Consider the following 25,198-nt stretch of genomic DNA (forward strand, 5'->3'; position numbering starts at 1 on the left):
TCAGCTTTCTTTATAGTCCAGCTCTCACATCCATACATGACCACCTTGGACTGCATGGAGATCCAACCAATCCATCCTAAAGGAGATCAGTCCTGGGTGTTCTTTGGAAGGACTGATGATAAAGCTCAAACTCCAATACTTTGGCCACCTGATGCGAAGAGCTGACTAATTGGAAAAGACCATGATGCTGGAAAGATTGAGGGCAGGAGGAAAAGGGGACGGCAGAGGATGAGATGGTTGGATGGCATCACCGACTCGATGGACATGGGTTTGGGTGGACTCTGGGAGTTGTTGATGGACAGGGAGGCCTGGCATGCTGCAGTTCATGGGGTGGCAAAGAGTCAGACACGACTGAGTGACTGAACTGAACTGAAGCAGGATAAATAATAAATCTACATCTGGATGCTTCTTAAAGAAACAATAATACCCAAATCAAAAAAATTTACAGGTTACCAGAGACAATAGATTGCTCATAGAAGAAAAGCAGATATACCTCAGCAACAATAGAGCACAGAAGATAATGGAGTAACATCTTCCAAAAGTTGAGGAGAAATAACTCTCAAGTAAGAATGTTATGTACACTTAAAACTAGTACTCAAGAGGGAGGTCAAGATAAACGCATTTGGATATGTACAAAGACTAAGAAAGTTTATTTTTTACAGATGTATATTAAAACTCTAAGAACCCAGAAGGAAGAGTTGATATATATGGAATAATGGTGGCCACAGAAATGGATCGAACATCTCAGTAAATTTGTTAGCTCTTGTCTGGTTTACAAAAAGAAGACAGTATGTTAAAAATAAGTTGAGAAGGAGATTTGTTATGTTTTCAAGGAATAAGTATACTAAGTCCCATGTAAAGGAAGAGTATAAAGATTCTGCATACATTTAGTCTTTATTAGAAAATTTTATACTGTTACATTTGCTGAAAAATAAACAGTAAATATTACAGACATTAATTCCTACTGGATAGAAGTATTATTTAAAACTTCCACACAAGCAGAACAAAAGATAATTTATAAACCTTTACCAATCCAAATGAAAGTAGGAAAGGTGGGACAAAGAAAAAGTATAGTAAACTGAAAACATGTAAAAATAAGCATAAAATAGTCGGCATTGTTACATGTGTTTTGGATGCTATTCTGTGCACTTTACATATATATATTCATTCTATGCTAATATCTCTCTGAGGTACTGCTAGTAGGGTAAAGCGCAAAGAGATTGGTCAAGGTCACACAACTAATAATTGGTGAATCCAGGACATAAAATCAGACAATCTAGCTATAGAGTTCAAAATATGTCCAACTACATAATTTATTACAGTAAATATTCACAGATTAAGCTAACCTATAAAAAGATAAAGATCATCAAATAAAACACCATTTAGCTATAACATGCTTGGAAAAAGCAAAATTAAAGCAAAACCACACAGGAAGCTTGAAAATTATGGGGATGGAAAGGATATACCCAGGTATTATTAACCAAGGAAAATTGTACTGTAATTTTAGTATCAGACAAAGTAGAATTTTATTGAAGGGAATGTTAAAGGATGTTAAAGGATTAAAAGGCCCACTACATAATTTTACAAAGGAATAGTCCACCAAGAAGAAATAATATTTATGACTGTAACTGTAATGACTGTAGCAATATACCTTTGAAATATATAAATTGAAAACTGATGAAATTATGATGAATATTTCACATGTCCACAATTATGGTGGGAGATTTTGGTAATACTTTTATTTTAAAAACTGCTTATTCAAGCAAAGAAAATGTCAGTAAAAATATTGAAGTGAAGTGAAAGTCATGTCTGACTCTTTGTGACGCATGGACTATAGCCTGGCAAGCTACTCTGTCCATAGAATTCTCCAGGCCAGAATACTGGAGTGGGTAGCTGTTCCTTTCTCCAGAGGATCTTTCCAACCCAGGGATTGAACCCAGGTCTCCTACATTGCAGGCAGATTATTTACCATCTGAGCCACCAGGGAATCCCCAAAATACTGAAGATATGGACAAAATCAACAAGCTTGACCTATTTAATGTATTGATATATAAAACTCTTCATCCAGCAAATGATGAATACACTTTCTTATCCACTATAAATGGAGCATTTACACAAGTTGATAAATGTACTACATATCAAAACTTGTAGAATTCAGTTAAAAGGATAGAGGTAACCTTGTAGCCTTGAAAACAGTAAGTATGAAAAAATAGATTTTAAAAAATAAAGTTACCAACTGAAGAAATTAAAAGAACAGCACAGTCAGCCCAAGGAAAGTGAAGGAAGGAAACCTAGAGAAGAAATTAATGAAATAAAAAAACAGTATCAAAGACCAACAAATCAAAATGCTAGTTCTTAAATTATAAATGTTAAAATTAATGACAATATTCAATACTCAAACCCTGGATGTCTGGCTTTAGAGTTTATGCTCTCAGCTTTGTTACACTGACTGAAAAGAAAATCTGTGGACTACTAAGACAAGTCTCACCAAGAAGCGGTAGTAATACAAGTCTATGCCCCGACCAGTTAACACTGAAGAAGCTGAAGTTGAATGGTTCTATGAAGACCTACAAGACCTTTTAGAACTAACACCCAGAAAAGATGTCCTTTTCATTATAGGGGACTGGAATGCAAAAGTAGGAAGTGAAGAAACACCTGGAGTAACATGCAAATTTGGCCTTGGAATACGGAATGAAGCAGGGCAAAGGCTAAGAGAGTTTTGCCAAGAAAACGCACTGGACATAGCAAACACCCTTTTCCAACAACACAAGAGAAGACTCTACACATGGATATCACCTGATGGTCAACACCAAAATCAGATTGATTATATTCTTTGCGGCCAAAGATGGAGAAGTTCTATACAGTCAGCAAAAACAAGACCGGGAGCTGACTGTGGCTCAAATCATGAACTCCTTATTGCCAAATTCAGACTTAAATTGAAGAAACTAGGGGAAAACACTAGACCATTCAGGTATGACATAAATCAACTCCCTTATGATTATACAGTGGAAGTGAGAAATAGTTTTAAGGGACTATATCTGATAGAGAGCCTGATGAACTATGGATGGAGGTTGGTGACATTGTACAGGAGACAGGGATCAAGACCATCCCCATGGAAAACAAATGCAAAAATGCAAAATGGCTGTCTGGGGAGGCCTTACAAATAGCTGTGAAAAGAAGAGAAGCAAAAAGCAAAGGAGAAAAGGAAAGATATAAGCATCTGAATGCAGAGTTCCAGAGAATAGCAAGGAGAGATAAGAAAGTCTTCCTCAGCGATCAATGCAAAGAAATAGAGGAAAACAACAGAATGCGAAAGACTAGAGATCTCTTCAAGAAAATTAGAGACACCAAGGGAACATTTCATGCAAAGATAGGCTTGATAAAGGACAGAAATGGTATGGACCTAAGAGAAGCAGAAGATATTAAGAAGAGGTGGCAAGAATACACAGAAGAACTGTACAAAAAAGATCTTCATGACCAAGATAATCACGATGGTATGATCACTCACCTAGATCCAGACATCCTGGAATGTGAAGTCAAGTGGGCCTTAGGAAGCATCACTACAAACAAAGCTAGTGGAGGTGATGGAATTCCAATTGAGCTATTTCAAATCCTGAAAGATGATGCTGTGAAAGTGCTGCACTCAATATGCCAGCAATATGCCAGAAAACTCAGCAGTGGCCACGGGACTGGAAAAGGTCACTTTTCATTTCAATCCCAAAGAAAGGCAATGCCAAAGAATGCTCAAACTACCGCACAATGGCACTCATCTCACACGCTAGTAAAGTAATGCTCAAAATTCTCCAAGCCAGGCTTCAGCAGTACGTGAACCATGCACTTCCAGATGTTCAAGCTGGTTTTAGAAAAGGCAGAGGAACCAGAGATCAAATTGCCAACATCTGCTGGATCATGGAAAAAGCAAGAGAGTTCCAGAAAAACATCTATTTCTGCTTTATTGACTATGCCAAAGCCTTTGTGTGGATCGCAAGAAACTGGAAAATTCTGAAAGAGATGAGACTATGAGACCACCTGACCTGCCTCTTTAGAAACCTATATGCAGGTCAGGAAGCAACAGTTAGAACTGGACATGGAACAACACACTGGTTCCAAATAAGCAAAGGAGTACATTAAGGCTGTATATTGTCACCCTGCTTATTTAACTTATATGCAGAGTGCATCTTGAGAAACGCTGGGCTGGAGGAAGCACAAGCTGGAATCAAGATTGCCAAGAGAAATATCAGTAACCTCAGGTATGCAGATAACACCACCCTTATGGCAGAAAGTGAAGAGGAACTAAAAAGCCTCTTGATGAAAGTGAAAGAGGAGAGTGAAAAAGTTGGCTTAAAGCTCAACATTCAGAAAACGAAGATCATGGCATCTGGTCCCATCACTTCATGGGAAATAGATGGGGAAACGGTGGAAACAGTGTCAGACTTTATTTTGGGGGACTCCAAAATCACTGCAGATGGTGATTGAAACCATGTAATTAAAAGATGCTTACTGCTTGGAAGAAAAGTTACGATCAACCTAGATAGCATGTTCAAAAGCAGAGTCATTACTTTGCCAACAAAGGTCCATTTAGTCAAGGCTATGGTTTTTCCAGTAGTCATGTATGGATGTGAGAGTTGGACTTGAAGAAACCTGAGTGCTGAAGAATTGATGCTTTTGAACTGTGGTGTTGGAAAAGACTCTTGAGAGTCCCTTGGACTGCAAGGAGATCCAACCAGTCCATTCTGAAGGAGATCAGCCCTGGGTGTTCTTTGGAAGGAATGATGCTAAAGCTGAAACTCCAGTACTTAGGCCACCTCATGTGAAGAGTTAACTCATTGGAAAAGACTCTGATGCTAGGAGGGATTGAGGGCAGGAGGACAAGGGGATGACAGAGGATGAGATGGCTGGATGGCATCACGGACTCAATGGATGTGAGTTTGAATGAACTCCGGGAGATGGTGATGGACAGGGAGGCCTGGCATGCCGTGATTCATGGGGTTGCAGAGTCATTCACGACTGAGCGACTGAACTGAACTGAAGACAAGTCTCAAGTGTGATAATTAGGTAAAATGTGGAAAATGATAAAACTTTCTGGAAATAATAGCAATATCAACTCAAGAACACCTAAATAACTTATACTCATTAATGAAATTGAATTGCTAATTAAAAATCCTCCTTTTCTTTTCTTTTCCCTACCAAAGACTTAGAAAATCTATAGGAAACTTTTACAATGCCTTCATAGTATAGATTATTCCCTATATTAAGTAATTCATTTGGGGGGGAAAAAAAAACTTACTTTAATGCATTCATTTTGACTAATAGCAAAACTGAACTTGAACAGTACCAAAAAAAATTCCAAGGGAAATTACTGTCTTAGTGAACACAGAGGAAAATATTCTAAATGAAATGCAAAAGAATAGAATTTTGCAGTGTGTGTGTATTAGTGTAATTCTCAACACTTCAAGATTAAAGGAATTAAAAAGTACAGGATTATTTCAATAGATGACATTAAAGACATTTGATATATTTCATAATTAACAATAACAAAAGACCTTTTAGTAAACTTAGAGTAAAGGGATCTGAAATTTCTTTAAACCTGGTAAAGGGAATATACCAAAGACCTAAAGTGAGCAATCATTTTTAATGGTAAAACTTCAGAAGCGCTTGTGCTTTTCTTAATCATTAATTAATTTTAATTAAATTTAGTTTTTAATTGGAGGGAAATTGCTTTACAGTACTATGTTGGTTTCTGTCCTACAACAATGTGAATTAGCCATAATTATACATATATCCCCTCCCTCTTGAGCCTTCCAGCTCCCATCACCCCACCCCTCTCGGTCATCATAGAGTGCCTGGCTGGGCTCCTTGAGTTACATAGCAGCTTCTCACCAGCTATCTATTTTACATGATAGTGTATATATGCCTTTGGCTACTTCCTCCATTCCTCCCACCCTCTCCTTCCCCCGTTGTGTCTGCAAGTCTGTTCCCTACATCTGTGTCTCCATTCCTTCCCTCCAAATAGGTTTATCAGTACAATTTTTCTAGATTCTACATATATGCGTTAATACACAATATTTGTTTCTTTCTGACTTACTTCACTTTGTATAACAGGCTGTAGGTTTTTTTTTCTTCCTGATTTTAAGAGAAGGGCTTCTGAACATAGAAGCCCTTCTCTTAAAAAAATAAAGCCTAAGAATGTGTGCTGTCTCTGCTTTTATTAAGCAGTATGCTAGAGGGCTTAGGCACTGCAATTACACAAGAAAAAGACATTAAGAGTTAAAAGTGGAGACAGAATTGGTAATGAGAATACACTAGTGTTGTTTTGCAAGAAATTCTTTTAAAAATGGCTTTGCTATTCCAACTCTAGAGTTTAATGCAAACTTAAGTTTAAAAAGGTCAGATTCGGTTGTAATAGATTCTCACTTAGCCTAGCTAACTAACAACAGTAAAAACAGTGTTTGTCACTTAGCTATTATGTTTATAGTTTGTACAATTGATGAAATTAGTTTATCCAGCCACCAATAAGTAGTTTTACAGATTTTAAGGATGTCTGTGAGGGAAAAAATGATCTATTCCGACTAAATTCTAACTACTGTTTTTTGCAAAACTAAAATGAAGTAAAAGCGGTATGAAATAGAAAATAAATGGATTTTTTGTGTGTGTGATAAGATCCCTTGAACTTATGTTCTGATTGGGGCTTGCTTAGTCTGAATTAAATGTGTTCACATTTTGGATCCTATCTCAGAGCTTTAAAGTAAAAACTGCTTAGGAGAACTTAATCTGGGCTTTAAAAGCTAAAATAACATTGACTATATTATAGTCTTAGTTATTATTCACTGGTATGCTGGACAGAGTGTGCTGTTCTGAGTCACTTAACACCCTACCCCCACAGCTTCCTCTCCACAATCCCATTTTACAGTCAGTTTTTACATTTTATGGTTTGTTTACCTTCCTTCTTTTCCTAGGAAGCTGGAGTTTTCTTTTTGCTGAAAGGCTTAAAAATTATCTGGTGAAAAGAAAACCACAGTTTTAGGGATATTTCTATTTAGGAACAAAAATAAACATTTGAGTTAAATTGTCTTTGAGTAATTTTAAGATTCTTTATATATTTTAAATGTTTTGTTTTTGTTTGTAAATCTTTCATTGTTCAGTGAAAGTTTGAACATTTTATTTTATGAAAGCTTTGATAAAATTTTTAGTATTCTCACCCACCCTGTCATCCTGGTTTTTCATTCTTTTCAGTTCAGTTCGGTTCAATCACTCAGTCATGTCCGACTCTTTGTGACCCCGTGGACTGGAGCACGCCAGGGGTCTAAATGGGATGTTTTTTCATTCTTTTCATTCTTGTACCTCTTTTCTAAAACTGTAGAGGATAAAATTTGAGAGAGAAGTTTCCTGGCCTATTTTACTAGATGGACCATGATTTCTGTCTCATTTCAACTTCAGTGTGTCAACTTGATAAGATGCGACAGGTGGACATTCTGCTGACCAGCATCTGATTGCGGACGGTAGAGGCTGATGATGGATGGTTATATCTCATGGCAAAATAAGCAATTCCATGAATATGAGTGTGCAGAGTAAAATTGGGACCAGCAGATGGTGGAACTATGCTGTATCCTATTTCTTCCTCAGCATTGAAATTTGCTGTGGCCTTCTTTTCATAGAAGCCAGCTGGGATTGTCTATTAACTGCCAGCACCTATTGCTTTGGGTAGCAGGGACTTGTTGCTTTCTTTAGAATTGCTCAGCCTGTCATTTTCATCTGTGGCTTTAAGTTCATCTGGTAGTAAAACATGATACTGAGAAGCAAAATATATGAGAACTGACCTTTCCTTGAAGAACATCCCCGTTAGATCCCTTTTTCTATAATATGATTACACTTTGAATCTGTTTTTTCTCTGTTCCTTTTTTATTTAATCCTCTGATATTTTACATTTCTTTCATCTCTGGTATTGCTACTTCAAATCTTATTACTAAAGGTTCTTACCATGTTGTGAAGGAAAGAAATATTTCCCAGAAAGCAACAACACAGTCTATAATATAAACTATATAAACTTAAATCTAACAAACCTGCTAGTTCCCTTTGTAATATAGAGCTTTTTACTGATCCAAAATACCTTTAAGAAATGTGTTTTAGTAACAAAACTTACTAATTGAAATAATTCTGCTATGAGTTGAGTTAAATTCATTATAACATATTCCTTGGGCTAGCTTAGAGAGATTCTTTTGCATTTGAGATGAAAGAAAGAAAGGGAAAAAAGGGGAGAGGGGGGTGGGTTCTTGTGAGGAATGGAAGCAAGGAAGAAGCCTGGGAGAGCATCTTAAGAGTCATGCCTGTCTTTTTCCATGAAAAGTCCATGCTGTGAAGGAAGCATCACCTTACACGGATGCTGCTTATTTTAGTGTTCTTTAGTTGGGTTCTTTTAGTAGCAGTTTGAATTTTATAGAGATTTAATGATGTGCAACCTATTAAAAATAAGAAAAAAGTTTGAGACTGAGAATAGAAATTAAAAAGGGCAGGTGATAAAAGGCAGAGCAGGAAGAAGGTGGTTTGTATAACTGTTTTTTTTCAGAGAATTATTGTTGAAATACAGAACATCCAAGCATAGGATCTCTATTCCTGCATCTGAGGAGGGGGTGGGGTGAAGCTTTGCTTAAAAGGCCAGTATATATTGGGTCTTACCTTGTTCACATATTGTGGTATGAAATTCTCAGTACTGTACAAGTTAGAAAAAGAGTTTAAGAAATACTCTGACTGAGCCTGGGAATTTCTTCTTCAGCTCTCTAGTGTTATCAAAAGCCATTTAGGACCACAGTGAAACCCAGGACAGAGAAATTAACTTGACCTGTCACAAAGACACAAGTATTTGTGATGCTGTTGTTGGAAAATGTCATATATTGCCAGGATTGATTTAGGTTCTCTGGCTAACTAGGAAGGTTTTGTTTCCTCTCTCACTTGCTATATGTACCTCCCTCGATATATACGAATTTCAAATACTAGAAATGTATTTAAAAAGAATATTTATATATTTAGGGCTTCCCTGGTGGCTCAGACGGTAAAGCGTCTGCCTAAAATGTGGGAGACCCAGGTTCAATCCCTGGGTTGAGAAGATCCTCTGGAGAAAGAAATGGCAACCCACTCCAGTACTCTTGCCTGGAAAAATCCCATGGAAGGAGGAGCCTGGTAGGCTACAATCTATGGGGTCACAAAGAGTCAGACACGACTGAGCGACTTCACCTCAAGGAATTGTCACGGCCAAACCCAAACACTTCCCCAGGGTTTTCCAGACTCTTTTATCATTTGCCTCCTTCTTTTGGCAACTTTTTGCTTTAACTGCAGTCTCAGACAGGCTCTCCCTGCTAACAACAAAGCTGGCCACCAGCAGTTCTCAGCTTCCATCCCACAGCTTAGAAACCTCTGCGCAAGAACACTTCTTCCCCTGGTAGTTCCAACAGAAATTCCAAGACTGACTTCCATTTGCCTAATTTGTATAAATTCCCTTCCCTGACCTAATGACTATAATGTACTGGTTAGGTCTGAGTCTTTTTTGCCCCTCTCTGGAGCCTAGGAGTGGAGTCAGCCACTTTTGGACCATAGGGACTGGGACTAGGGGAGTGAAATTAGGATACAGTTAACATTAGAAAGGAAGGAGATGCTAGACAATTAACAACAAAATGTCCCCTGTATCTGTTCCCCAAAGCTGTTTAGTGGAAGAGGACTGTCCTTTGGCCCAGAGTACACTAGCTGTGGGTTCCTTAGCTAAACTTCCACTGTTGGAGCCTAACTCCTCTCCACATTGCCTGTTTTGCCACAGGTACCTGTTTCCCAAGTTTACACTGTGCTGGACTGAGTTTGTAGACACAAAGTTTCGTGTGCCCTGTGAAACCGTCGAATACATCGAAGCCAACTATGGTAAGACCTGGAAGATTCCTATAAAGACATGGGACTGGAAGCGTTCTCCCCCGAACGTGTCGCCCAATGGAGTCTGGCCTGTTTCTGAGTGGGATGAAGTTATCCAATTGTACTGAGACAGTAGGTCAAAATGGTATTAATAGAATTCCCCTCCTGCACAAAAGGGAGATGACTGTTTAAAAAGATACATGTCAAACATAAGTAGGAACCAAAGAAATATGAGAAGTTTGAAGACACAGAGAGTCCTAACTCCTGAGCCATCTGATAGAATTCTCTCATCTGACATTTATTAGAGTCTCCATGTGCCAGGTGAACTAGGTTGCAGTGGCGAGGCAGACATGAGTGAGACAGGTACCTGCCTCTTTTCCCCTCCCTTTGTTAAGCAACCCAGTTCCTTTGAGGGAAACCCCCTCACCCTTTGAAGAATATTCCTTATATAGAACATGATATGTTCTATAAGTGCTTTCAGAATGTTAAATAATGTTTGCACCGGAAGGTGGACTCACCAGGTGCAATTAAGGAAGGGTATATACCAGTAAAATTTTAACTCCTTTAAGCCTGTATGTTAGGGCTACTTTTAAGGTTGTGGAGGCTGAGTTAATAATCAAGTGGTCAGATTTCAGGTGATGTCAAGAAAAGATGTGAGGCGATTCCTTTTACAAGCAACCTGGTATGGAATTGATTTAGAGCACAGGGCATCATATAAGAAAATGACAGTTTATTTCTAGTCTTGTCAAAGATATATAAATTTCCATACACCTTCTATTTTCATATTTGAAGTGAAAAGAAAACTTACGTGTGTGTGATGCTTCAATTTCCAGCCATTGTGAGAATATTTTCATTGACCTGATAGTATTCATTTGACAAATCATTCAAGTGAGACTACGCTACCAGACATGATTTCAAAAGGGCTGTGATTTCATAAAACTTATTTTCCTTATTTCATTCTCAATCAATAGGTAAAATATGAGCGATTCATGGTCACTTAATATTTTATGAATTTATAATCCTTATCTATCCCAATTTTAATGTTAACCCTAAAATATTAATAGAAATACCCCTACTTTTTCTAAATGTACTCCTCATTGTATTTATTCATCAATTACAGTTCCATATCTTTCACTTATGGCCTATGAACCAGTTTCCATGGTATGTAAACCTGCCTGTTCCCTCTCCTCTTCCAATACTACATCAGGACTCTGAAATGCACACGAGTGGCAAACCTGGCAGCTGTTCCCCACCCGAGACCATCGTGTTTATAAAGTTTGCATCCATTCCCAGTTGTCCTCTCTATTGAATATTGGGGGGAAGCAAGAACTGAAACATCCCGACTTTATCAAGTACTGCCCACTCTGAAACCCCTGCTTTCTTTTCTCCCTTGAAGATACATCTCTGAGTGGGCTGGGATGGCTGTGTCTCCCCATCTCTTCATGAGTCACTTTGACTGTGTATTCAAAGTGACAGGTAAAGGGATATCAGGCCCAGGAAGCATGCTATTTTTTCTTTGTCCAGGATAGGAAGCCATCTTACATTTTATCTAGGCTGCTTAGGACTACTTTCTGGACCAAACTGGCAGATTTTCCTCTAAAACTAGAGAATAATAGTAATATCATAGATGGAAACCAGAAGAGAGAATGGGCTGAAAGTTTTCCTAAAGCAAAGTTGGGAAAATGTACAACCTATGACCACACCACTCCAAATTAAAAAATAACAAAAACTTTTTTTGATACCTGATAACCAATGACCTTCCTCTCTTAGGATGAACTTTCAATGCATTGTCATTGGGTCTACTCATAAATAACATAATTAAGTTTTTAGGGTTACCAGTAAACTTGTCCCCAAATGACAGGTCATTGTAATCAACTTTCTCTTTGCTAGAAAATCAGCCCATAGAAATTATACCCAAATTCTAAATAGCTGAACCTTAACTTCTTCTTTTTCATGATCGAAAAATTTTAACAGGTAATTTTAGTGTTCCTGGGCAAAATCCAGCTTGTTTAGTGAGAAACATTTGCACAAACTTAACATCTAGAAGTGCATACACTAAACATTTCTACCCATTTCAGATTGGGTTTCCCACTGTTCGCCAGGGTGGGAGGGTCTTACCCACTCTGTTTAGGTTATTTGTTTTTATCTGTCCCTGAAGGGTTCAGAGTCTAAACTATCTTGTGTCCACATTGATAGAGGTTCCATATCTATCCCCCTGTACACAACTGGCTGCTCAAATACCTTTTTTTTTGACTGTCTTCTGGTTTCACAGGCTTCAGATCTTGGATCCTACCCTAAGTTTGCAGAAAGAAAGCCCTTCCCTAAACTCTGAAGGCCAGGCTTGCTCTGATAGATTCAGTTATACTTCATTCTGTGCTTCTTAACCTTGCACTCTGCTAAGTGACCAGAGACCTTGGATCCGCTAATCAGCACCTCACCAGATCACTTTTCTTTCCTCACCTGCATATTCCAGCAGTAATTTTCCTAATCTGACCATTTCCATGTACAGTTTGCCGGCCTTCCCAGGAGAAAACCTCTTATGTTAACTTGGTAGAAGTTATACATCCATGGATGTCCCCAGAGAGGTCCTGAGAGTCAAGATTGACAGTCTCTCACTTGACAACCAGGTGGCCACTCATTGCTTCTCTAAGCAGGGAGCTCTTGTCCTTCTCGCCTCTGCTGCAACTGCTGACATCTGGATCCTGGAATAAAATCTCAATTCTCCAAACGGAACCATCCTGAGAAGCTGAGCAGTGGGACAAACCCTGAAATATGACCACTAGATGGCAGAATGTGTGCCACCATTCCCCCAAACACATTAGCACTGGTGTGAAAATCAGCTTGCACTTGAATTTTAAGAGCCAGAGGGAGCCTCACTGCAACATTCGTTTTAACCCTTTTATTTTATAGCTGAATAAACAAGCACAGAAAGGAGTGAGCTGAGAAAGAAACAGGTGGGTCTCTTAACTCAAAGAGTACCATGACTCCCAGTACATGCCTGTTTCACTGATCACAGCACAGCGTCTTTTTTTTTTTTTTTTTTTTTAATTAAAAAAATTTTTTTGGTTGTGTCAGGAAGATCCACTGGAGAAGGGAATGGCTACCCTACTCCACTATTTTTGCTTGGAGAAATCCATGGACAGAGGAGCCTGGCAAGCTACAGTCCATGGGATCGCAAGGAGTCAGACATGAATGACTAGCGCTTACACTCAGCATGTGGGACCTTTCTTCCCCAACCAGGGATCAAATCTGTACCCCTTGCACAGGGAGCACCAAGTCTTAACCACTGGACCACCAGGGAAGTCCCACAGCACAGAATCTTTATGCCTGCTTAACATGCTTGACCGAGAAGTTTACAGGATGTTTTTGCCATTCCCCACTTAATATCTTTCTGCTCAGATTGAGAGCCTGAGGTGATAAAGGGAAGTGTTTCTTTCTTGTCCAAAATGCTTACACTGTCTTCATAACTTTATCTAAAACATACCTTATCTCCAAACGGTGAAATAGTTCATGTTTGGAGGCATTAGCCTTTGGTCATGATATTCTTAATATCCAGGAGCATCTGATTCCCTTAGGCTCAAGATGTATCCCATTTCTACTTGTACCTTCCACTTCTCCAGGAAACCATTAGCAACAGTCCACGAAGTGCCAATTTCTGCAGACTCCTTTCTCTCACTCTTTATTGATACTCTCTTATGGATGCAAGTAATTGAGAATAGACTGTGCTCATTTCTTTTTTCTTTGTGACCCTAAACCATGGATTCTAGCCTTTTAGGCTATAAAACTTCAAATGGCACATAGGACAGCAAGAAATTACATAGGAAAGCAGGGGTTTATAGATTGGGACCAGAGCTATATCTAGGAAACACACTTGTAGTGAGTTCGCACACTCCAGTAAACCCTCACCCACTGTCACAAGGCTAAGGCTGCCAATGTCTGTAAGTCCCTAGTTCCATCTTCTGGAAACTGAACAGTTCTTTTGTTCTCCATGTTATAAATCCTCAGGGGACATTTCTCCCTCAAAACCTGGTCAGAGAAAGTGCCACATTCCCATCTTCTAACACATAGTCATAATTTGTAATAGCTTTAAAGCCTGGGAAAAATTCTAGTTTTTGATCAGTCAAGAGGATTTCTCTGAAGAAATGTCCCAGCAGCTATTTCTGTTTCTTCCTCCTCTTCCTCTGTCACTAAAACCCAGGCTCAGTTCAATTCAGTCGCACAGTCGTGTCCAACTCTTTGTGACCCCATAAACCGTAGCATGCCAGGCCTCCCTGTCCATCACCAACTCCCGGAGTCCACCCAAACCCATGTCCATTGAGTCGGTGATGCCATCCAACTATCTCATTCTCTGTCATGCCCTTCTCCTGCCCTCAACCTTTACCAGCATCAGGGTCTTTTCTAATGAGACAGCATCAGGTGGCCAAAGTATTGGAGTTTCAGCTTCAACATCAATCCTTCCAATGAACACCCAGGACTGATTTCCTTTAGAGTGGACTGGTTGGATCTCCTTGCAGTCCAAGGGACTCTTGAGAGTCTTCTCCAACACCACAGTTCAAAAGCATCAATTCTTCAGTGCTCAGCTTTCTTCACAGTCCAACTCTCACATCCATACATGACCACTGGAAAAACCATAGCCTTGACTAGACGGACCTTTGTTGGCAAAGTAACGTCTCTGCTTTTTAATATGCTGTCTAGGTTGATCATAACTTTCCTTCCAAGGAGTAAGCGTCTTTTAATTTCATGGCTGCAGTCACCATCTGCAGTGATTTTGGAGCCCCCAAAAATAAAGTCTGACACTATTTCCACTATTTCCCCATCTATTTCCCATGAAGTGATGGGACCCAGATGCCATGATCTTCGTTTTCTGAATGTTGAGCTTTAAGCCAACTTTTTCACTCTCCTCTTTCACTTTCATCAAGAGGTTTTTTTAGCTCCTCTTCACTTTCTGCCATAAGGGTGGTGTCATCTGCATATCTGAGGTTATTGATATTTCTCCCGGCAATCTTGATTCTAGCTTGTGCTTCCTCCAGCCTAGCGTTTCTCAAGATGCACTCTGCATATAAGTTAAATAAACAGGGTGACAATATACAGCCTTGACATACTCCTTTTCCTATTTGGAACCAGTCTGTTGTTCCATGTCCACTTCTAACTCTTGCTTCCTGACCTGCAACCAAGGGTAGTCACCTCTGACATGTCACTTACGGAAAGTGGCATGTTAGCATAGAAGGGCACAAAGTTTTAAATTACGCGGGCGTTTGAGTTCCAGCTTGATTATGTGGGATTTATGGTAGGGAACCTCATAGCTTCAGTTTCCATATGAGTGAATTGGTGAAATGATGGATATTTCTGACTTTTTAAAGTTAGGTTTAAATGAAGTGTACCTAGTATCAACCTAGAATTAGGTAAGTACTCAAGAAATGTTCTGTTTCTTACTTCCAAATCCTTTTCTAAGACACTGGAGTAGGACACAGTCCCTACTCAGAAGATTGCATGACTAAATTTGCTTAGGAAAAAAAGAATGTTTCCTTATAACAGGGCATTGAATTGTATGGTTTATGAATTCAGAGATATTACCATGGTGCTCCTTTCTCTAAATTGAGCAGGTCTTTTCACTTTATTGGTCAAGCGCTTGTCTTCTAGGCTCTCCTTCTGCTACTCCACATGCTACCTAGTTCCTAGGTCCCAAGCAGGTCACTGTCTATACTGCCCTGTATTTGGTGCTTGCTCTGCCCTGAACTTCTGTCTCAATATTATAGCTTTTCCTGGAAGTAAACCCTCACCTCCTTATTAGTAAATCTCTGCCCAGCCAAAATCAGGTATAAGCAATTTGGAGAGGGAGAGAATTTGGAATACTTACGTTACTTAATTTTCTGTGCCCATGGATACCTATATCAGTATTATTAAAGGGGAATTGATAATAATCATTTCCACCTTCTTCCCTCAAATTTATGTTTCTGTTTCAACTAGGCAAGAATCAACAGGGTGTGTGATGCTATTTTAAGCTGCTCCACATCAGACTGGAATCTTTATAGCTTATAAGTCAGACAGAGCAATTCAGTGATAATACTTTTTGTATGGGACCTGTGCTTATAAAGGAGACAAGTATAAATTTTCTTGAGGGAAATCTCTGTTTCTTTATTCTCAGAACTTATATCTTAGAATGCCTTCCTTGCCATCCCCCAGCCCAACCCAATGTGGAGATTATGTTGCAACCCATGAGCTACCCAAGCTGCTATGTTTTTATGCACAGCTCTCACCATAGAGTTGAAAGGCAGTATGAGGAGAATTAGAAGTATTGTATTTTGTTCTATAAAACAATGTAAACTGTCTCAAGTACCATTTAAAAAATTACAAGATTTTATAGACTCATGATGACTCATTCGGAACATGGGGAATGGTTCATGTGTTTGTTAAATAAAAATCAAAGTAGCTATTTGTGTGTCTTACATCATAACCAGAAAAATGTTAATTTTTCTAAACAAAGTGATATTTTAAATGTGAGTAAATTTTGGTGTATACTTTGTTTAGTTGCTAAGTCGTGCCCAACACTTTGTGACCCCATGGACTGTAGCCTGCCAGGCTCCTCTGTCCATAGGATTCTCCAGGCAAGAATACTGGCATGGGTTGCCATTTAGTTTACTATTTGACTTTATCTTCAGGTACAGAGAGTTTGTGGTACTACTGAAAACACCTTTAATATTATTTTGATCAGAATTTGTAATATATAATCCTGTTTGGGATGATGAATAAAATTTTTCTAATCACTTGAGATATTTTGTGTTTATTTTTAAAGCTTGTAGTAGAAATAATAGCCATTAACATTCATAAGCAATCTAGTAAAATAGTAATCTTGCCACCAGTACAGTACTTCTCAAATTAAGGTGAGATAGGTTTTATGGTTGGACCCTAATTCAATATGAATGGTATCCTTATAAGAAAAGATTAGGATTCAGACAAGCACAGAGGGAAGATCAGGTGAAGATTTAGGGAGAGGATGGCCATCTACAAGCCAAGGAGAGAGGCCCTCAGAAGAAACCAATCCTGCCAACACCTTGATCTAAGCCTCCAGAACTGTGAGAAAATCGATTTCTATTTTAAGCCACCTGGTCTGTCACACTTTCTTAGGCAGCCCTAGCAAACTAAGGCAGAGTGGTATTGGTAAAGGGATAGAAACATAGATCAATGGAGCAGAAAAAAGGAAATTAGAGACTGACATAAAAATATGCTCAACTGGAGAACAAGATGGCAGAGGAGTAGGTGGACATGGAGTACATCTCTCTCCATGGAAACATCAGGAATACACCTTCAGACACAGAAGTGCATGCAGAACACCAGCTGAGAGCAGACAGGAGTACCTGACCAGCAGTAAAGAACATATAGACCCGTGCAAAACTCGGTAGGACGAAGGAAGTAGGAGGGAAAACAGAAGTGTTAGTAGGATTGGACCTGACCTTGGTGAATGGGGGAACTGAAGCAGGGGTCCAATCCCATCAGGGCAATTGTCTGAGTCAGAGGAGAAACATTTAAGGCTGAGAGTGAAACAGCTGATCTGTGGCAGCCTAAATGGAGTGAGAATCAGACAGTCCTTGCCACAGCCATATATACCCTGGAAAGGGACATAGATCCCCTGGAAGGCACAGCGGCTGGGAGCTGGAGTATAGGGATTGTGGAGCAATCCCAGGGTGAGGGCTGCTGTTGACTATGGAGAGACAGATTGAGGGGATGTGAGGGAAGAGATTGTGGTGGGAAATGCATATGGAGGAAAGCTGGGTGGCCGTGGAAGCAAGGCGAAAGGCCGTGCTCAGTCACGCATAGGGGGTGGAGCCATCACCATAGCCTCTCTCCCCCAACACGCCAGCATTGGCAGCTGAACAATAGAAAGGCTGGCCCGTCAAACTCCGGATGCACTGAACTACAGAGTAGGACCTCACCCAGGGTGCCCCTTTAAGTGCCTGACATGCCAAACTACAGAGTAGGACCCCAGCCAGGGGGGCCCCCTCTATGTGCCTGACACACTAAATAATAGAGGACCCTAGGCAAGAGAGCTCTCTAAGTGCCTGAATGGGCAGAGCTACAGAGAAAGACTGGCCAAAGAGGCCTTCTGATCGCTAGCTACAAGAGGCTCGAAAAAAGACTCTGATAGGGTCATAACTCCTGCAGTAGAGGCAGTCTGTGTCCCTGCACACTTGGCACAGCCAGGGTCCCCGCAAGCCAAGCAGCTGTGCCAACTTCATGCTCAACTCTCACTGGGGCAGAGCTGCCACTGGCAAAAAAGTCTTGCATCTATGTTCCCAGGGTCACTTTGGGAGTGTCTGACTGAGACCCTATAGAGTGTGGCCTTCCAGGCTTCTCTGTCAGGGAGAGGGATTCTCTGGGCAAGAATACTGGAGTGTATTCACCAATACTGGTTGCCATACCTTTCTAAAGTGCTATATTTCCTGCTGCCCTACCTGCCAACTACCCTAAGTACCTGGTGCTGCCAGAACCCCTGCAATCCAAGCAGCTGCACCACCTCCACACCTGGCCTTCACAGGGGCAAACCCAAGTCCTTCAGGGCAGCCTCAGGAGCAAACTCCAGTGGACAACCCACACGCAGAGGTGGAAATAAAACCACAATTGAAACCCAGGGGCAGTGTGACTAAAGAAGAAGACCCAAAACCTTCCCACCAGCTGTACAAGCTGCAGATTAAATCCATATGATAACTAGGCAGACTCTGTGTCTATGGAATATATAAAAGGTCATTTAGAGCTCCCACAAAAGAAAACACACTAGTTCTAATAGCTGTGGACATTGGAGACAAAACACAGAGGAGTAGGACCAGATTAGAATCTGAGAGCCCCCACAACAGGTCCAGAGATCAGCACAGTGTTGGAGGGCATCCTAGGGAGGTGAGGTGGACTGTGACTCCCAGCGAGTGAAAGAACTCTGACAGCAGTGACTCAAGAAAAACATTTATTATTCTTATGTTTTGGCTTGTTCTGCGGATTCTTTTGGAGTTTTTTCCTTTTCTCCCCCCCCACCCCCCCCACCCCCCATTGTAGTTGTTGATGTTATTGGCACTGTGAAGTCTAATTAAGCTTTTGAGCTTTTCTTTTTTTACTTTTTTTCCTCGGTCACAGTTTTTACTTTTGTTATAAACATCTGCCTCTACACTGGGCTTTTGCAATTCTGGGGAGTTTTCCTTTTTTATTTTTTTCTCTTTTTTTTTAAATTTTAATTTTTTAAACCTGTTATTATTTTTCTACATTTATTCCTTTGTTTGCATTTCCTACTGTTCTTTCCCCCTTGCAGTTAATCCTTCATATATATAAATCTTCTTTATCTACCTCTATTTAACTTTGCATATATATTCTTTCTTTCTTTTCTTTCTTTCCATTCCTCTCAACATATTTGTTAGTTTTATTTTCTTTGCTTTCTTCCCCAATTGGCACCTTGCTTTAGTTTTATTTTCCAGTTTGTGCTTTAGTTACTTTTGTTCTGGTAGATATAATTTTTGGTTTCCTTTGTTTGTCAGGTCAGTCTATTGTACTTTATTTTTGTTGGACTGTTTTGATTTTGCTTGTGGGTGTGTATGTATATGTGTATATTCAGTCACATTTTTTTATTGTTGTTCTAAACCTCTGCATCTACATTGGGCTTTTGCAGTTCTGTGGTGTTTTCCTTTTTTTTTTTTCTTTTTTCTTTCTTTCTTCTGTTTTTTTCTTCTTTTCTTTTCTCTTTTTTATATTTTTAACCTTTAATTATTTTAAACCTATTATGTTTTTTCTACGTTTACTCCTTAGCTTGCCTTTCCTCCTGTTCTTTTCCCCTTGCAGTTACTTTACTGTATATAAATCTTCTTCATCTACCTCGACTTAACTTTCCTTATCTATTCTTTCTTTCTTTTCTTTCCTCTCAACATATTTGTTATTTTTGTTTTCATTGCTTTATTCCCTGCTTGGTACCCTTCTTTGGTTTTGTTTTCCACTTTGTACTTAGTTTTGTTCTTAACTGGTAAATATGATTATTTATTTCCTTTGTTTGCCGGGTCAATCTATTGTACTTTATTTTTGTTGGATTGTTTCGACTTTGCTCATGGGTGGATATGTATATGTGTATATTTCATTATTTCATTGCTTTATTCCCCGCTTGGTACCCTTCTTTGGTTTTGTTTTCCACTTTGTACTTAGTTTTGTTCTTAACTGGTAAATATGATTATTTATTTCCTTTGTTTGCCGGGTCAATCTATTGTACTTTATTTTTGTTGGATTGTTTTGACTTTCTCATGGGTGGATATGTATATGTGTATATTTCATTATTATTATTTGCCTGATTTTGTAACTGTCATTTGTCTGGGGTTCACCTTTGGTTTCTCATTTTTGGATATTTGTTTTAATCTCACTTAATGCCATTAAAAAAACCACCTCTGGAATCTTCGTTCCTGACCAGAGATCAAGCCCTGAGCCTTTGGAGTGAGAGCACTGACTCCAAGACCCTAGACTACCAGAGAATTAGCCCTAGGGAGTATCAAATAGTGAGAACTCACACACAGGAAACACTTGAATACAAGACCTGGCATCACCCAACCACCAGTAGCACCTGTGCAGGATGCCTCATATAAACAACAAAAACAAAAATACAAACCAAATAATCAGCAGACAGAATTACCACCTCATTCACCCTTGCCCATCAGAGGAAAAACAAACAGAAACTCAGCACAACTCTCACCCTGTATGAAGCTTACACAAACCACTGGACCAACCGTAGGGCAGAAACCAAAAGGAAGAAAGAATTCAATCTTGAAGGCTGAGAAAAGGAGACCTCAAACACAATAAGTTAAAAAAAATGAAAAGTCAGAGAAATACTACACAAATGAAGGAACAAACTAAAAATACGAAAGTCCAAATAAATGAGGAAATAGGCAAACTCCCTGAAAAAGAATTAAGAATAATGATAGTAAAGAATATCAAAAACCTTGAAAACAAAATGGAGAAAATGCAAGAATTAATCAACAAAGACCTAGAAGAATTAAAGAATAAACATACAGAGACAACACAATTACTGAAATTAAAAATACTCTAGAAGGAATTAATAGCAGAATATCTGAAGCAGAAGAATGAATCAGTGAGCTGGAAGATAAATTGGTAGAAATAACTTCTGAAAAGCAGTATAAAGTAAAAAGAATGAAAAGAACTGAGGATACTCTTAGAGACCTCTGGGACAATATCAAACACACCAACATTAGAATTATAGGGGTCCCAGAAGAAGAAGTGAAAAAGAAAGTGTATGAGAAAATTTTTGAGGAGATTATAGTTGAAAATTTCTGCAATATGGAAAAGGAAATAGTCAATCAAGTCCAAGAGGGCACAAAGAGTCCAATACAGGATAAACCCAAGGAGAAACGCGACAAGACACAAACTAATCAAACTAACAAAGACTAAATACAAAGAAAAAATATTAAAAGCAGCAAGGGAGTAACATACAAGGGGAAACCCCATATGCTTAATAGCTGATCTTTCAGCAGAAACTCTGCAGGCCAGAAGGGAATGGCAGGATATATTTAAAGGACTGAAAGGGAAAAATCTTCAACCAAGATTACTGTACCCGGCAAGGATCTCATTCAAAACTGATGGAGAAATAAAAAGCTTTTCAGACAAGCAAAAGTTAAGAGAATTCAGTACCACAAAGCAGCTTTACAACAAATGTTAAAGGGACTTAAATAGTCAAGACATACAAGAGAAGAAAAAGGATCTACAAAATCAACCCCAAACAATTAAGAAAGTGACAATAGGAACATATATCTCAATGATTACTTTAAATGTAAATGGACTAAATGCTCCAACCAAAAGACACAGAATGGCCGAATGGATACAAAAACAAGACCCATATATATGCTGTCTACAAGAAACCCACTTCAGACTCAAGATACATATAGACTGAAAGTGAGAGGACGGAAAAACATATTCCATGCAAATGGGAAGCAAAAGAATGCTATAGAAATCCTCATATCAGACAAAATAGACCTTAAAATAAAGAAGATTACACGAGATAAGGAAGGACACTACATAATAATCAAGGGATCAATCCAAGAGGAAGACATAACAATTGTAAATATCTATGCACCCAACATAGGAGCACCTCAATACATAAGACAAACACTAACAGACATAAAAGGGGAAATTGACAGTAACACGATAATAGTAGGAGGCTTTAACACCCCACTCACACCAAAGGACAGTCATCAAAACAGAAAATTAATAAGAAACACAAGTCTTAAATGATACATTAGATGAGATGGATCTCATTGATATTGTCAGGACATTCCATCCAAATGCAGAATAATACATCTTCTCAAGTGCACATGGAACATTCTCCAGGATAGACCACTTTTTGGGTAACAAATCAAACCTCAGTAAATATAAGAAAATTGAAATCGTATCAAGCATCTTCTCTGACCACAGTGCTATGAGACTAGATATCAACTACAAGAAAAAAAGCTGTAAGAATCACAAACACATGGAGATTAAACAACACATTTCTAAATAACCAACAGGTTACTGAAGAAACCAAGAGGGAAATAAAAAAATTTCTAGAAACAAATGACAATGAAACAGGACAACTCAAAACCTATGGGATGCAGCGAAAGAAGTCCCAAGAGGGAAGTTTATAGCAATACAATCCTACCGCAAGAAACGAGAAAAACATTGAATAGACAACCTAACTTTACAGCTAAAATGACTGTAAAAAGAACAACAACAACAAAAAATTAGTAGAAGGAAAGAAATCATAAAGATCTGAGCAGAAATAAATGAAAAAGAAATGAAAGAAACAATAGCGAAGATTAATAAAACTAAAAGCTGATTATTTGAGAAGATAAAATTGACAAACATTTAGCCAGACTCATCAAGAAAAGAGGAATCAAATCCACAAAACTAGAAATGAAAAAGAGATTACAACAGACAATGCAGAAATATAAAGGATTTTAAGAGACTATTATGAACAACTATATGGCAATAAAATGGATAACCTGGACGAAATGGACAGATTCAGTCTTGGAAGACTGAACCAGGGAGAAATAGAAATTATGAACAATGCAATTACAAGCACTGAAATTGAAGCTGTGATAAAAAAAATCTCCCCAAAAACAAAAGCCCAGAATCAGATGGCTTCACAGGAGAATTCTATCAAGCATTTAATGAAGAGCTAATGCCTATCCTAAAACTCTTTCCAAAAAATTTCAGAGGAAGGAACACTTCCAAACTCATTCTACAAGGCCACCATCACCCTGATACCAAAACCAGAAAAGGACAACACAAAAAAAACCACAGGCCACTATCACTGATAAGCATAGATGACAAAATCCTCAACAAAATTTTAGCAAACAGAATTCAGCAACACATCCAAAAGCTCATACACCATGATCAAGTTGGGTTTATTCCAGGAATGCAAGGATTCTTAAATATATGCAAATCAATAAATGTAATACACCATATTAACAAATTGAAAGATAAAAACTATATGATCATCTCAATAGATGCAGAAAAAGCCTTTGACAAAATTCAGCACCCTTTTATAATTAAAACTCTTCAAAAAATGGGCATAGAAGGAACCTACTTCAATGTAGCAAAGGCCATATATGATAAGCCTACAGCAAACATTATTCTCATTGGTGAAAAACTGAAAGCGTTTCCCTTAAGATCAGGAACAAGACAAGTGTGTACACTTTCACCACTATTATTCAACACAGTTCTGGAAGTCCTCGCTACAGCAATCAGAGAAAAAAAAGAAAAAGAATCCACACCGGAAAAGAAGAAGTAAAAAACTCTGTTTGCAGATGACATGATACTGTACATAGAAAGTCCTAAAGATAGTATCAGAAAATTACTAGAGCTAATCAGTGAATTTAGCAAAGTTGCAGGATACAAAATCAATACACAGAAACCACTTGCATTTCTATATACTAACAATGAAAAATCAGAAAGCAAAATTAAGTAATCAATCCCATTCACCACTGCAACAAAAAGAATTAAATATCTAGGAATAAACTTACCTAAGGAGACAAAAGAACTGTACACAGAAAATTATAAGACACTAATGAAAGAAAGACATAAACAGATGGAGAAATATTCCATGTTCCTGGTCAGTCAGTCAGTCAGTTCAGTTGCTCAGTCGTGTCCAACTCTTTGCAACCCCATGAATCACAGCACGCCAGGCTACCCTGTCCGTCACCAACTCCCGGAGTTTACCCAAATTCATGTCCATTGAGTTGGTGATGCCATCCACCATCTCATCCTCTGTTGTCCCCTTCTCCTCCTGCCCCCAATCCCTCCCAGCATCAGGGTCTTTTCCAATGAATCAACTCTTTGCATCAGGTGGCCAAAGTATTGGCCTTTCAGCTTCAGCATCAGTCCTTCCAGTGAACACCCAGGACTGATCTCCTTTAGGATGGACTTGTTGGATCTCCTTGCAGTCCAAGGGACTCTCAAGAGTCTTCTCCAACACCATGGTTCAGAAGCATCAATTCTTTGGCACTCAGCTTTCTTCACAGTCCAACTCTCACATCCGTACATGACCACTGGAAAAACCATAGCCTTGACTAGATGGACCTTTGTTGACAAAGTAATGTCTCTGCTTTTTAATATGCAGTCTTATCTTTCCTTCCAAGGAGTAAGCTGTAAAGTTTAGATGAGAGAAAGTGGGAAAAGGTTATTTGAATCAGAGCATGATGTCTTCAGGAAACTTTCTGGCTAGATTACTACTCATAGCCTCTGTGCTAGGACTATGGTTCATTCACTGACTGACTAAACATTCATGAAGTTCTTTTAAGGCCAGAGTAGAGATGTGGGAAAATTGAGGTTCACAGAAACTCATTCCCAGAACCCTGGGATCTCTCAGTTGTAGGGTCAGAGCACAGATACCTTGCCAGGTAGGGATAAGCTACTCCGGGGCCTCAGGTGAAGTCACTCCTAGGAATTTCCATCTAGTGCCAGGCAAAGACACAGGGAGTCCAGGGGCGGGGAGATCTCAAAGCTGAGGGGCAGTTGCTGTTGCTCCAGGAAGTGGAGCTCAAGATCAGTGGTACAGGTCTCAGAGAAGCATGCTGGGACCAGGGTGGGGTCTTATCCAGAGGGTTCCAGGAGTTAGAACAGGCATTTGAAAGCCAAGGTTTAGATGAATTGAGGCAGGAGACTTGATAGTGAGATTCTTGGCTCAGGGGAAGTCAGGGTACCCAGTTAGGCCTGGGTACCACAGTGTAGGTAATGTGACAGACGTAGGGAAGAGGCTGGAGCCATTTCTATACCTGCTACTTCAGTTAGAACCAGGACA

General features: G+C 39.1%; 1 protein-coding gene across 1 annotated transcript in view; it reads left to right on the plus strand.

Moving 5' to 3' along the window:
* Window positions 1-11,106, plus strand: part of FKTN (fukutin) — a 38,361-nt gene extending 27,255 nt beyond the window's left edge. The window contains exons 9-10 of the mRNA XM_052644960.1: window positions 9,806-9,903; window positions 11,012-11,106. Of these exons, the coding sequence (XP_052500920.1) occupies window positions 9,806-9,903; window positions 11,012-11,106 (193 nt within the window). The remainder of the gene's footprint in view (window positions 1-9,805; window positions 9,904-11,011) is intronic.
* Window positions 11,107-25,198: the final 14,092 nt, after the last annotated feature.

Source organism: Budorcas taxicolor, chromosome 8 (genome assembly GCF_023091745.1).
Source record: "Budorcas taxicolor isolate Tak-1 chromosome 8, Takin1.1, whole genome shotgun sequence".
Classification (NCBI taxonomy): domain Eukaryota; kingdom Metazoa; phylum Chordata; class Mammalia; order Artiodactyla; family Bovidae; genus Budorcas; species Budorcas taxicolor.